The sequence below is a fragment of the Gymnoscopelus braueri genome (assembly GCF_963280865.1).
Source record: "Gymnoscopelus braueri genome assembly, chromosome: 16".
Taxonomy (NCBI): domain Eukaryota; kingdom Metazoa; phylum Chordata; class Actinopteri; order Myctophiformes; family Myctophidae; genus Gymnoscopelus; species Gymnoscopelus braueri.
In genome coordinates, this window is record NC_137616.1 from 35,449,312 (window position 1) to 35,465,908 (window position 16,597).

A 16,597-nucleotide genomic window follows, 5' to 3' on the forward strand; every position below is an offset into this window, starting at 1 on the left:
CAAATGGAACATTTAAACACTATCAAACAATATCCATTCGAACAGTACAGTACGTACTGTATAATTGATAATGCTGACCACTCGAAACACACACACACACACACACACACACACACACACACACACACACACACACACACACACACACACACACACACACACACACACACACACAGTACACACACAGTACACACACAGTACACACACACACACAAACGCAAGACCCGTGAGCATTCCCCTACCTGTAGCGAGGTGATAGAGGCTGCGTGTCCTTCCAGCACGGCGAGTGGGGCACAGGTCTGTAAGCACCACACGCGGATGGTCTTGTCACAGGAGCCGGCAGCGAGCATGGTGTTCTCGTGGCTGACAGCCATGTCCGAGATCTCGGCCGCGTGGCCCCTCAGTGTGGCCAGGAGACGGCCCTCGTCCGTACCCCAGATCTTCACAAGGCAGTCATCCGAACCCTGGGAAGACACAAGGTGTTTAGAGACCGTTAATAATATTACTTCCCCTATGCTTGTCTCTACTTCCTTGGAGCCATGGAAGAACAATTAAGAGTCGTGCTGAGCTTTAATCTGTAATGTTATGAACTACAACCCAAGCCAGAAATCTTGGTGTAATCATGTACAAGTGATTAAAGAACTATAATAATTAAAGCTATATATTCCGATCATTGCTAGTGACAGGGGTCTCCCACCTCTCCAGCTCTTTAGTAAACAGAACATATATTTTACCCAACAAGTAAGACGCGCGAACGCGGGAAGCGAACGCAGCTCGAAAATATTGTGTATTTACGGACTTGTAATCCGTGTTATTTCACCGTGATGGGGAAAGCGTAGAGAGAAAGTCACGTGACTGCCTCCGCCTCGTATTGAAGTTAATGGGGGGGATATGGTTCTCCTATGCACAGAGTTTCGGAGTTCCTAGTCATCTATGCACGGAATTGCCGTTTGTCAATCCGTGCTATTTCACCGTGTTTGGGGGGCGATCGGGTTGGTTTCATAGTAAGCTCCACTCTGAGATCTGTCAGCAGCCAATGAGAGCGTGAGTCACATGGGGGCGCGGCTGCACACAGGCTGCACACAGGCAGTGCACACTGCACACAGACACACGGGACACGCAAGCCGAGCAGGGTTTCATAGTAAGCTCCACTTGGGCGGAGGCTTCCGCGTTCGCAATCAGGAGAAGATAATTTTTAAGCTTCAATTTGTTCCAGTTAGTTACAACTTTTTCTCTACTACTTCTGTTGTGTGTTTCATCACACCCAACTTAATCTGTTCATCCTATCTACTGTATAACAACAAATATCCTTTACACCCCCTTTAAGTATAAAGTAATACAGCAGGATTTGGTCAAAAGTTTCCATGCATTCATCTTCAGAAGACTCACTTGACAACTGCAATGTGTATTTACAATCATCACTATATTGAAATCAATCAGACAGCTGCAGTCGATTCAGAATGCTGCTTCTCTAGTTCTTACTAATACTGTACCAAGAAAGTGGATCATATCACTCACAGTTCTCAGAGCTTTACACTGGCTTCCTGTCTGTTAAGGGACAAAATACATTTCTGATCTTGTGCTACATCAGGAACCAGATCATCTGGGACAGGTCAACTTTATGTTGCCAGATTCAAAACTAACCGTGGAGAAGCAGCGTTGCGTTGAGGTTTTTATGCACTATAAATCTGGAACAAACTCCCAGAAAAATGCAGGTCTGCCATGACTCAGTTCTTTTATATCAAAGCTGAAAGCCTTTCTGTGTGTCGTGTCTTTAACTGAGGTTTTTCATCAATTTCTTGTCCTGCAGAGTAATTTTATTTTAGTTAGTTTTATTTTTAACGTATTCTTATTTTCTCAAAAGTTATTTTAGAATGTGTTTTTTTATGTTTTAAAGCACTTGCACTTGAGTTGCCTTTTCGTTGAAATGTGCTATACAAATAAACTTGCAATTATGCCTCATGTCAAACCATCACTGGTTTGTATTTACTCATAAAGCACTTCTGCATGAATTGCAGTTGGAGAGTTGGATCTTATCACGACGACTCTCTCTCAGGATTGCTAATGCTACCGTCACTTTAATCAGATTATCATGAAACAATAAACTATCTGTACAGTGCCTTTCAAACAAAGAGGGTAGCTCAACGTGTACAAGCAGTTAGGCCAGATACAAATTAAACACAATATAGAGAAACAGACAATGTAAATATTTGTGTGGTCATAACAGTACTCAAGAGAAAGAGTGGAAAATATTATGAAGGAGGAGTGGCCCCTTTACAGGGGAGTGCATGCAAGACACTATTAATATCTACCGGAAAGCACAAGGAAAACAAGTGTGTGTGTATATATACAGTACACTACACAAGTGTAGTTGGCAAGGTAACCAGGCCTTTTATCTGAACCCTAGCTCTTGTATGAGTCACACTCACACACACACACACTCACACACACACACACGCGCACACACACACACACACACACACACACACACACACACACACACCCCCACACACACACACACACACACACACACACACACACACACACACACACACACACACACACACACACACACACACACACACACACACACACACACACACACACACACACACACACACACACACACACAATCGACCTTAAAAAAAACAAAAACAGGAATTGCACATGATTGCTATTTTGTAAGTGGTGTAAATTAAAAAGTCAATTAAAAAGTATAAGCTTCAAACCGCTGTATCACACAACACACTTTCCACAACAACTTCACAATGCACACACTCATAGTACAAGAAGTAGATCGTACAAACTTACGCAAACTCATGCATAAACATGCTTAAATTCACATTCACATGAGTGTGAGACAGTATCTCCTTAGAATAATAAAAAGTAAAACAATAATAAAATCACAATATCTTAGTCTACATCATATAGTAACACTATCATATCTAAATAGATGTATTATCTCTGCACAGTTAAAACAATTTGATAAAAATGACAATGAATGTTTCATCACGAGACCATCTTTCAGCGTGACTTTGAAAAGAGGAACAAACTCATTATCGAAGGTAATGCTGAGTCACCTCACCTCAGGAATCAACAGGAGATCACTCACACCAGGAACCAAGCCAGGCTACACAACCAGGTCTGATCTGGTTAGGTCGGCAGCTGTCACAGACTAGGTACGACCATGTAATCTGATTACATCGTGGTGCTCAGTCTGTAGGCACGACGTCAAAGTCGTGCCTAACAGACTAGGCATGACGTCCATGTTTTACATGGTGATTATTACCATGAAAACTGTTGAGAAATGGTAGCAATGTCTACAGGCCATCGTTGCAGTACCACTGGCCTAATAAACCATCTGATATTCACAGAGCACTTGTGAGCAGTCTCTCCAGCCAGAAGGCAGGTTTGAAAGGGCATGCTCTCTCCCGTCAAAACACATTATCAGAGGGCATCTCCCTTGTTATCTATATAATAGACAAATAAGACTTAAAAACAGCAGTACACCTTTTGAATAAATCGCAACCTTTCACCACTGCTTCAACACCACTACAGAGGTGACTCAATTTATTTATTTGTATTGTTTTGGTCCAAAGTGAAAAAAACTGGAGTTCATTTCAGGGAGCGAGAGGGAGGAGCTCTCTGGTGGATGAAGAATTATAAGAATAATAGAGTATGCACACCATTAGAGTCGCTCCCCCCCATGTTTATTGCCAGCCATCTATTGTTATGTAGGAGCCGCAGTTAACACATTACCAACCTATCACTGAGCCTCAGTCAGGACAGTGAGATCGGCCAATAATACACAAACATTGTGTAGGTTAGACTAAGGGAGATATGGACAAGATACTGATGGAGGTGGCGCAGGGCCGGGCCGCTCAAACTGAGCAGACAGTTTCCCACGTTGCCCAATACCTAGCGCCGCCACCCGCCACTGATACAGACTTTTCATGGCATCAAACTGCATGAATGATGCCATCGACTATATGAATAGTTTAATGGGAAATATTCACCGGCACATTTTAACATTGTTTATTCATCATGCCTTCCAGTGTGTAAAGAAGTTAAGCATCTTCATCAGCACCCAGGGTCCTGATCCCGATGAAAATCCTTAGGTGATCGAAACATTGATCTTGCAGTAGTCATACAGTAGTGGGAGCAAGCATAACAGTGTGCAGACTCTATTTTCTGATGATTTTCAGTTTGTCCTGTACATGATTACCAGAGTGGATGTGCATGCTCTACGCTTCCAATTCAGGATCTGGAGGAAGCATGACCTTCACATGCACACTTTACTATCTTCCCACTGCATGATGGGATGCTGTGTGAAGTACAACCAATCCATACCCAGCTAGCTTAATTTGTGCCACGCAGAATGACTTTAATAATGAACTTTCAGCCATATAACCAAAGTCATGGCCAGCAGATCAATTGCACTGTTTGCCAATCAATAGCCTAAACACGCTTTGATGCACTTCCCCATTGATCAAGACATGATCGCTACATGTCGGCCAGACGGCCACTGAATACTTAGGCCAATCATGAAATCAATAATCGAGGGGGAGAGAGAGAGAGGCATGTTGAAATGATTTTAAACACAAATGCCACACAGTGGAATTGCAAGACCTCTTCGGAGTATGCAGCATTCCTCAATACTCGTCCATATGATATGGACGAGTATGCACACAAATCAAACCAAAATACACATACAGTACATACATACATACATAAGTTCCATTCCATAAGAATTTTAGTTCTTCATATTTCCTGCACAGCAAAGGGGGAAAAATGAAAAGACACATACTCCATAAACACGTCCAAAAATAACTAAATATATAATTAAAAGTGATCTTGTGATGAAAAGATTACAAAAAATAAAACTGGTGAAGCAATGGGTGGGAGGAGAGAAGAGAAAGTGAGACCGAGAGTGAATGTGAATTCTGGCTCTGTGCCAGTGCCTAAGAGGAAACATTTTCTTCATTTATGATGAGAAATAGAGAGAAGGCGAGAGAGTGAAGGAGAAAAAGACAAAGTGAGAGGGAGGGAGGGAGGGACAGAGAGAGAGAGAGAGAGAGAGAGGGGAGGGGGAGAGAGATTGTAGCAAAGGAGAGGTGAAACAGGACAAAAAGGAGAGGAGAATGCATCAATTGTAAGAACAGGAAAAAGAGAGGCAGAGGAGAGAGAGAGAGATCGTGAGACAGAGAGAGGCAGAGACAGAATCCTTCTAATCCCCCTCCCTCCCAGCAGCCAGCCATTTTTAGAGATTTAAGAAGAGAACGCTGAAAATGGAGCGTAGCGTGTCAGCACTCAGCAGTCAGCGTTTGAATTACAGCATCAAACACACGAGCAAACATACAGACTGCATAAGTAGGTCAATATTTAACATAATATGACAATCAGCACCAGTAACCGTTCCGTGACCTTAACGGGTGCAACAGGGGTCAAAGGGCAGTCAAGGGACAAACGGTTAATAATTGATTGTCATTGTAAGCATTTAGCTCAGTGGTTCTCAAACATTTTCATGTCAAAGGACCCCCAAATTAATATGTATTTTGCTGCGGCCCCCCTTCTGAACATATTATGTACCAGGGACCCCCATACAAGATTTGTGTTGTTGAAATGGTGCACAAATATTCCAAAATTATTTTCAAGGTTTTTTCAAACTTACAACACGGCGCACCACAACGCGTTGTGAGCTTGTAGATCAGCTATTTTCAAATATCCGAAGTACATAGAGTTAAAGGGGTTAAATCAATTTAGCTGGGGACCCCCTGGAATCCCGCAATGGATCCCTGGGGAGGGGGGGGGGTGTCCCTAGCCTGGGATCCAGCCTGCTTCGCTACGTTCGGCGGACTTTATTTTCTCTCTTCGCTTCTCAGTCTGGAAAGCCTCCCATTGGGAGGTTTTGCAGAACTACACTGGAACTACATATGTTACGTTGGGCAACGTCGTTGCTGATTGGATGTTGTTCAAACGAATGACGAATCACAACGATCACACTGTTTTTTTGGTCCCGCCCCGCACCACAGACCAATCAGAAGCCCCAGGTTCGATTCGAAGCTTTTGGCATGTCCCGCCTCCCTTGGAGATAGGAGGCTTTCCAGACTGAGAAGCGAAGAGAGAAAATAAAGTCCGTCGAACGTAGCGAAGCAGGCTGGATCCCAGGCTAGGGTGTCCCCCCCACTTTGAGAACCAGTGATGTAGCTGATCCAAGTGAGCAAGTACGCAGGGTTCACTGTCTTGTCTGTTGTAGGAATTGAACCTTTGCACCACGCAACCTAGTAGTTGCTGTAACTATTAGGCCAACCTGCCATACGTGTGCCATTTTCATTTCATGTCCCACAGCCATCAACATTACATCCTGTCATGCTTAGGCCTGTCACAATTATTACATGATCGCCTAATCGCAATTATTTGAAATAATCGCAGTTATTTTCCTCATAATCGTTTCCATGCCGAATAATGTTTATACATTTTCAAACATTTTCCACAAGAATAGGGGAAATAGCCGATATGCAAGCTCTTGTAGATCTGCTATTTCCGCTAATTAAAGGAAAACATTTTAACTATAAAATGATTCAATATGTCAGTAATTCATTTATATATTAAAGTTATTTGTCATATCTGCCCTGTGGGATTTTTGCTTATGGAGCCTATAAAAGCCAAAGAGAAATGTATTTTTTATCTAAATGTTCCAATGTACAAGGCCAAAAACACAATTAAATCGTTAATCGCAATTATTTGTATTACAATTAATCATCCGGTAAAATGTCACGATCGTAACAGCCCTGGTCCTACTAACAATGTGTGGATGTACACACTGTATATATTACGAGCATGACTGGCCCTTGGTGACATTTATGTCATTCTTTACCTACTGACCTATATACAGTAGGAAGAACCCCATTAGAACCACAGTCCCTTTTCACCTAGTATAATTAACTGTACAGGAACTGGTGACATTTGTGCGTAACACGTTTGAAACTCACTTAATAACATCTGAGCATTACAGACAGAGCATTCTTCTCATCTTAAGCTACACGCAGTGCAATGTCCTTGGTCTCTGGAACTATTCATAGTCTTGACATGAGTGCTTTGCTTAGTAACGCCATACGTTAGTTAGAAATAAGATGCATACAGCTCAAAACCTCCTGTGATAATCCTTTCATCTGCTACAGTACTTTCTTATTTTAAAAGATAAAGTCCCCTACAAAACACAAAAACACTGCTTTGTGCCTTCATAAAAAAGATAAATAAGCACTGTTTTTAATTACACAGGCATCAATAGAAGCAGGAAGAGTAACTGGCATAACCCAACCTCCTACAGCAACTACTATTAAACTACTAAACTATAGGAGTGATTAGCTTGGAAGGCAAAGAAGAATAGGTGATGTAACTAAACGACTGGTATAATTTGAAACCAAATTGAAAAGGTGAATAAAGCCACATATGAGTGGAAAATGTACCACATGACAAGGTGATGTAAGGCAGGGTAACAGCAGGCCACACGCAGACTAAGAGAGAGAGAGACAAAGAGAGAGAGAGAGGGAGAGAGAGAGGGAGAGAGAGAGGGAGAGAGAGAGGCGCCACTGCTAACCCTGCGCAATGTGACACTGCAAGAGGCATTTCAAACTCACGTTGATGATGTCGTAGTCTGTCTAATGACAGCGCAACCACAATACTAAACATACCATGCGGTCATGGACACATCCACATTGTTTTGGGAGTGAACACGGTCTGACTCTTGGGCAGTAGTACAGAAAAATACAAAAACACATGCATGCAGCATGTACAAACACATTGACACACACACGCAAAAACGTGTGCAGTCGCACACAAACGCATATGTACAGATTACAGACACACACACACACACACACACACACACACACACACACACACACACACACACACACACACACACACACACACACACACACACACACACACACACACACACACACACACAGGGTAATTCCCATTACCTAGCTTGCCCATTACTTTCTGTACTACTACCACACACACATCTGCCCAGAGCCTAATGCCAAATTTGCACACAGCACAACTGCACAAGTATGCATCAATACAAACCACACATAAAACATGTATGTATAGACTCACACACACACAGACACACACACACAGGGTAATTCCCATTACCTAGCTTGCCCATTACTTTCTGTACTACTACCACACACACATCTGCCCAGAGCCTAATGCCAAATTTGCACACAGCACAACTGCACAAGTATGCATCAATACAAACCACACATAAAACATGTATGTATAGACTCACACACACACAGACACACACACTCACACACACACACACACACACACACACACACACACACACACACACACACACACACACACACACACACACACACACACACACACACACACACACACACACACACACACACACAAAGAAAACAATTCCTGGCCTGTACATACACACACCCACACACACACACACACACACACACACACACACACACACACACAAATAAGGCTGCAACAGTCAATCGAACACATTGATTAAATCGACAATTATGGTGTAAAAATGTGTTTCGCTGATATATATATATTACATTATTGCCAAAATGTTTTAATACATTATTATTTTTATTTTTTTATAGTGAAAATTATTGTTTCGCTGATATACAGTATTTTTTAATTATAAAAAAATGCTTACATGCTTCTCGATTATTCGATTCATTGGAAAACATAATCGCTGACAAAATAATGGACAGTTGCAGCCCTACACACACATACACACAGTGTTGAGCCTTACAGTGAAGATGCGGCGCCCGGTGCGGTCGAAGGTCACACAGTACACAGACGAGAGGTGCCCCAGAATCCTCTTGTGCATCTTCATGTGCTGGTAGACGGCTGTGGGTAGCAGCTGGCGAAGGCGGTATGAACCATTCAACCGACGCCCGTAGCCCGTCTCCACTGGACAGGACAAAACACACACACACACACACACACACAGATGACCAATGAACTGTATTCCTGGCCTGGGGATATATCCGTTGTAATGCTAAACACAAAATAAAATCATGGAAAAATCTATTTTATGCCAACTGCCGGCAATGAACTGTGCCAACCAGAATAAGGGTTTCCATCACAGACACAGACCCAAGCGGGGGCTGAGCCTCACCTATTATTTATCACTCCCAGTAACTTGTGATTCTTTCAGCATCCAGTTCATTACTCCACTCAATCTCAGCTATCCAAGACTCTAAAGAATACACAAATGGTGCTTTCTGTCCAACCTTGTTTAACCAATTTCAACCTGGTGTCCCTGTTTTGGGCATGTCATTATAGGTGAAGATTTTCACAAATTTGAAAAATAGCGAAAATAGCTGACCTACAAGCTCACAACGCCGCATTGTGAGATTGTAGATCGGCTACTGCCGCTATTTCACGTAAGACAAAGTATATAGGGTGCTTAAATCGTTAATATTTGCTTAGGGTTGGACGATGTCTACTCAACATCACAATGTCTACATCCATGTGCCAGAGGGGAGTTATGATCTAAAAAAGCTAAAACCTAATAATCCGGCTATATTATTGTAACAGCGATGTACTAATCACAGTACTTTAATATATATATATATATATATATATATATATATATATATATATATATATATATATATATATATATATGAGTGTTTAAGCAATAACTTTTTAACTAATAGACGACGCTTTGGGAATACATGCAGTTCATCTCGCTACATTTCTTTTTTCTTTTCTTTTAATGATGGACAGAATATGAGAAACCGCTGTAAGTAAGTAAGCCTTGCCGAGCCCTGAGGCCCATCTCCTGTTTCCTTAGCTAGCGTGAGGCAGCTTGATGTACAAGTACATCCCCTGGACATGACGCTAGTATGACACAGGGAAACCACTGTGCGAGTTATAATTAATTACATACTTTTACATAAAAAATATAATAACAACTGTCCATATTGATAAAATGGTGTACATAAAAAGTACACCATCAACCAATGGCTATCAATCATCATCAACGGAAGATTACATCGTCCATTGAGCCAACTCTACTCTTGACTTTGTAAAGGTTCCTTTTCTCCAGGCGCCTGTGGGGCAGGAGAGTGGTCCAAGCTGTTTTTTCTTACCGATGTTGGGTGGACTCCCATAGATGACTGGCGGCTCTGGGGGTCGACCACAGTGCAGCGCGGCCAATGCTGTTCCCTTCCAAACGACATGCTTGCAGCCTGCAGGGAAGGGAAACACACACACGATATGGTTAACGCAAAAACATACAGACACTGTAGAGCAGGGTTTCCCAAACACTGGGTCGGGACCCATTTGTGGGTCATGGACACATTTTTATGGGTCGCCGGTAAATAGCCCTATTATTTTCTTCATTTCCAACAATTTTTTTAATTATTTCAATAGATAAAAAAAAACACATAAAACAAATTCAGAATTAAAATCAATAAAAAAAAATCTAAGTAACTATTACTATTAAAAACTAAATAATCAAAGGAATTCCATAAATAAAATTACTTTTTCAATGAATCAAGTAATCGAGCGGCGTATTTTTTTTTACTTTAAAAAAACATTTACGGATTATATCATTTAATCAATTAACCACTTAGCCCTATTTCTTACTTTGTTGCACAATGGTGTCGGTGCAAAACATTTTGGAAAATAGCAGATCTACAAGCTCACAACATGTCACATCGCAACACGCAGTGAGCTCGTAGATCTGCTAATTTTTTTTCTTTTTTTTTGAAAGATTTTGCCTATTTTTGCCCAAAATAGGGATCAATTATTAATCGATTATTTTATGAAATTATTGGGGGGGGGGGGGGACTGGGAAATAATAACAGATTAAATCGATGAGTTTGATTAACTGTTGCCCCCCTAGACTCGACTCACTCTTGTTTGTGCGTAGCAGGCTCTGCCTGCCAGCCCCCAGCAGGCTGTGGACTCCAGGCACGCTGGCAGGCACCTCTCCCTCCAACAGAGGACAGACTCTGGCACACACCTGCAGCAGGTGGTCTGAACCGATGTGCCTGTGTAACTTCACCTGAACACACACACACACACACACACACACACACACACACACACACACACACACACACACACACACACACACACACACACACACACACACACACACACACACACACACACACACACACACACACACACACAAATTCACTTTGCTGAAATGAATTCAGGAATCAGGATAGTTAATGAACATGAACTACTAGCCAAACGCTGGTGAATCTTTGGCTGTGGGTGACATCTCACCCTGGCAGGTAACCAAACATTGCTAGGAGGTGGAAAAATATAAATGAGAAAGCTGATATTTTCTTCTACCAGCTACATCAACAATAACAATTAGAGGCAGACCGATATCGGTCATTATTTGACCTTTTTGAAGACAACATTCTCTATCGGCAATTACGCAGCCGATGTGTCCCGATTTTGAACCACTTTCAACCTGGCGTTCCTATTTTGGGTGAAAATTATCGTCAAAGATTTACTAAGATTTTCAAAAATGTTCTGCAGATCTACAAGCTCACAATGCGTCACAACACGTTGTGAGCTTGCAGTCGGCTATTGTTTGATTTTCGTTTTTGACAAAATATTTGTAAAAATATCAGTAAGGTTGGGCTCTAATAAAAATAATAATAAAATGTTTCATTTATTTAGCACTTTTCAAGGTTGTAGCTTAACATAAGAGTAGCAATATCACTCATGTCAAGGCAGGAGATGCACTTTTACAAAGTGGTAAAGGTTATTCATTGTTTGAATAAAAAATAATAAATAAAGATTATGGTCACATCATTTCTGCTAGAACAGACAAATAATATAAGACCAGAGAAAGACCTGCAGATACAATATGACTTTATAGCAGCTGAAGCAAAAATCTTGAAATATTTAGAAAAACGGCAGATCTACAATCTCAAAAGTGTGTCGAAACGTTGTGAAGTTGTAAATGGGCTATTTTAAATTTCAAACTTTTGCTAAAACTGAATACAATTGTAGTTTTTCAAATAGATTAGAATTTATTTTGTAGTTTTTAACAAAATATTGGTAATAGTGTAGTCTAGTACTCTCCACAATCGGGGTCGGCACGGACCCAAGAATCTGGCAAATAACAGACAAATCAGAGAAACACCAGAGAAAGGCCTGCAGGTACAAGATGACATTACAGCATGCGAAGCTGCATCTGCCCTACAGAAACAGCACAATGCCAGCATGTGCCTTCTCTCACTATGCCACCGATATGCCCCTGCATGGCCTACTTACAGAGTAACACAAGACTCAGACTCAAGACTCAAAACAACACCAGAATAACAATACTGTACTATACCAACCATGATATGATTGAAACATTAAGCAGCACTGCAAACATTATATACCACCACTAAATATCCATTAAGCAACATGATCTTAGTGTATTTCATGCAGATTATGGTGGCGGGGGGGGATCATTTGATATGCATCTAATTTAAAAGACTGATTAGTGTCAAAGGAGACAAATATTTTGTTCACAATTCACATGTGGACACACACACACACACACACACACACACACACACACACACACACACACACATTCGCTCCTTTCCTTTTATCTGTGCATTGAACACTGGCACTCAATTACGCATATGAAACACGCACGCGCACGCACGCCCACACACGCGCACACGCACGCACACATAATTAATGACCCCTTAATTGCTTTGAACATCATGGCGGTTTCAGATACGTGATCAGTTTGTATAATAAGCGCTGTGTGCAGCGTGGACACATGTCAGCGTAGAGGCAACTCAAGCCCACATTCCACACACCCCCTCCGAGCAACACGCGGGTTTAGTGAGCGCACGCACGCACACAGGAATGTGCAATCACAATTTGGTCTTTACACTTGATTTTGTGAGCAAAATCTACAGTAACAACCCAACGCTAAAACACTTCATCCCATGGTCCTATTGAGTAACCTCACCAATCCTACGTTTATAATTATCTCATTAGGCTACATTTCTCGCATGTTTATCATAATTTTGTTTTAAAAAAATCAATATTTGTCAATGTTGACATCATTAATCAACTATAAGCGTGTAACAATGGGTTAAAATTACTCATCACCATTGCCATGCTGAATCTAGCCAATCATTTATTTAAATGAATAATTAATTAGAGCTAATAATCAGTATTAACGTCGGTTTAATGAGGTCATCTGGTAATGTGGTGTAAATAGCATATACTTCACGTCAAAATTCACTATTGTGTTGTAATAGCCTATATATTCGCAATGCATTTAACCCTTAAAATGCAAGCGACAAATATCAGGCTAAATAAACAAATATTTTTTAATAGGCTTGCATGCATAAATAAATCACGTTAATAAATGAGCGTCGTTGTAATGACTATCGTTGAAGTCAACGTTGCCCTACCAAGAACAGTCCTCCTGTACATAACACCCTCCTCCTACAAGCCCTGCACGATCAAACAACAACCGTGCTGCTGCTCTCACTGCTTCTAAAAAAAAACCACCACGATTTCCCTTTTGTCTACAATTAACCAGACAACGTCCCATTTTAATAGACGGCGGCGGACTGGCGGTGGAATTGTACCCACGATAGACACGAGGCACGGCCGCGTCACCAGCGAGCTAGAGGCGGAGGGGGAGGAACCGGAGAACCGGAGCAGCGAGGAGAAAAACACACTGGGAGCCGCGGCAGATACACACACTGTCAATAATGTGCTGATGAACGTATAGATGTACACATTCCTGGTCGGGATGTATCGTCTATGCTCATCTAACGTTCAAGGTGGGGATACACTATGCAACGATCATGTCAAGAGGGGAGAAAATCGAGCAGAAGGGGACTTGTACAATTTAAGTAGGGCATAGGTCAATATTTTTTTTAATCACTGTAAAAAACAAAACCTCCAAAAACGCACGGTTAAAGAATATATGGAACACACTGTCATCAAAGAGTCGATTGGCTATAAATAAATATTTAACCAAGCGTTGATTAATTCTCTCCACGCCCCCATGCGTAAACGCCGCGCCAGACGAGCAGCTTGTTTGTTTACATGACAATTAGCACGCAAATTAATTAAGTAATTATTAAGATATGACTTCAGACGTTACCTAAAGTGATGCCCCCCCTCTCGGCAACCTAAACACACTTCTCACAAAAACAGCCCTGCAAAAAAAAAAAGGACAAATCCACTCCATCCGTAAAACTTCTCCTACACCCATAGCCGTATGTCTCGGCTGAAACGGCTTTAATAATATACTGTTTATATTCTTCCCCCATCCAACTAAAAAAGTGGTGTTTTTTAAGTCTTCCCCTGGTGTGTTTTCACCCACACACACACATTATGGTTTATTGGGAGGACAAGAGCGCCTCCATCTCTGGCTGGCTGTGTCGCAGGGTAGTCCCTCCTCCCCCTCCGTTCACTTAAACACCACAACACTCATGACGTACCAGCCATTTCACACACACACATTTTCCCAACAACTATTAAAAACCTTTTTGACACGCGTGTCACCAAACTCGTACACAAACAGCCGAGGGGGACTCGACCCCAGTGGGTGCCCACAGATGGCCCCCTGGTGCGCGTCCCCACAGTCGTTTTAACCTCTTCGTTTAGACTTTTTTTTCTCTCCACCTGATTTAAAAATTGCGGGAAATTCAATTTTTATTTTGCTCTCTAAAAACTTTTTCCTCCAGTTATATAGTACTCCCTTACCAAATTGTCGTACGTCCCAGGGTGTTCCTCCCCTGTCCAGTCCACCCTTCTGGGCAGCAGCTGAAATGGGGGTAAAAAAATAAGTGACGACCATCGGTCGGACCACTGATGTACAATGCGATGTTTTAAAACATTATTTTGTTTTTTTCTAAAAAAATTAGAGTGAAGAGCAACCCCTACAAAGTACAGTGCAGGAGTATACGCTGCTCTCATACTGCTGACTGCTTACCTCCTTCTCCTCCACCTCCTTTATCAGGATCTGCAAAAAAACGAGATAAAAACGCAAAAATTACACGGATTATATAGGACATATTCTACATTATTCCCCCAAAAATACCAAAAACACAAACCTGGGCTGCGATGTGACACGGTCCTGCTTGTAGAAATCGGGCGATTAGGAAGTACAGTTCTGTGTTGGATCGGAGGGGGAGAAGAGAGAGGACGGTGTGAGCTATGAGGACATAGAGCAGACTGGTGGGGGGGCATTTTAAAACATTATTCCTTACGGTTACTCACCAGAAGTCAACTGCGCGATGTATTTACTGTCTGAAGCCATGTTTAGTGGTGGTGTATTGCTTGCAGGGCAGCGCCACAGCCAGCTATGTGTGTGTGTGTGTGTGTGTGTGTATGTGTGTGTATGTGAGTCTAGGCGGCTGCCCTGTAGCTGTCACTGTTTATCCACCAGGAAGAGAGAGAGAGGCGAACCTCCATTCAGCTCCGCTCACAAAGCAGTCCCGGCCTGCGTAACGAGGTCTCCCTCCGCGCCAACGACAACTAGTACCCTCCTGAACCCCCCCAACAACAACAAATACCCATGATATACGCCAAAAAATGTCAAATTGTGTCATTTATTTATGTCGGTGCGTAACGAGCGCTGGCGTGAATTGCGGGTTGAGGCTAGTGGATATTTTTTTTGTACCACCCCCGCTCCCCTCCCCCCTGCAAAGAAGGGGAAAAAAGCGCAAGCCTTCTGCCAGGGTTGCCATGTCCGCTTATTATAAGCGACTTTAGGCTTATTTTTCTGTAAAGTTGCTTGTAAATATTGGTAGTTGAGGGTTGCGGTTTTTGGACTTGTTTCTAAAGTGTAGTTGCTTATTTGGTCTTGTTTCTAAAGTGTAGTTGCTTATTTGGGTATTTAAACCAGTGTTTTTTTCTCACATATTTTCATGTCACGGTCGGAGGTTATTTGTCCCTAACCCCAATATGAAAATGTTTTGTGCTAGGGAGCCAGCCCCCTTACCAGATTTGTGTTGTGCGCATGTTTCAAAAATCTCCCAAATATTCAAGATTTTTTTTTCAAGATTTTGTTTTAAATAATCTGAACTTTGGTCTGTGGACCCCCCCCCCCAAAAGAAAAAATATTATATTTGAACTGAGGACCCCCCACCCTGACAAGCACTTGGAATTGTAGGAGTTGAAGCATTACATTTAGTTTGACTTTATGGTTTCACAGATAAATATTGTGAAAAAGCAGATCTACAAGCTCACAACGCCTCGCAAACGCAAGGCATTGTGAGCTTGTAGATCTGCTATTTTCACAATTGTGGCCTCTTTCTTAGATAATTTGACAATTTGGCCAATGTTTGACCATTTTTTGGCGCAGTAATGGTCTGCAGTAATTTCATCTCATTTATTTATTTAGGTATTAAAAATGTCTGAATTAGTCTAAATTGTCACTTCACTGTCATCTGGGGACCACCGCCCCCCCACACACACACACACACACACACACACACACACACACACACACACAAAATCATGTGGGGTCCCGACACACAGGTTGAGAACCACTGGTATAATATAGGTTTAAAGTGCTCATGTGGCCTAAGGCGGT

The 16,597-nt window shown here is 41.9% G+C and overlaps 1 protein-coding gene across 1 annotated transcript in view; it reads right to left on the reverse strand.

Annotated features, from left to right (window-relative positions):
* phip (PHIP subunit of CUL4-Ring ligase complex) overlaps nt 1–15,467 on the reverse strand; it is a 62,290-nt gene extending 46,823 nt beyond the window's left edge. The window contains 8 exon segments of the mRNA XM_080452971.1: nt 243–464; nt 8,801–8,961; nt 10,149–10,247; nt 10,918–11,068; nt 14,764–14,823; nt 14,993–15,022; nt 15,114–15,172; nt 15,280–15,467. Of these exon segments, the coding sequence (XP_080309097.1) occupies nt 243–464; nt 8,801–8,961; nt 10,149–10,247; nt 10,918–11,068; nt 14,764–14,823; nt 14,993–15,022; nt 15,114–15,172; nt 15,280–15,319 (822 nt within the window). The 5' untranslated portion in view covers nt 15,320–15,467.
* Nucleotides 15,468–16,597: the final 1,130 nt, after the last annotated feature.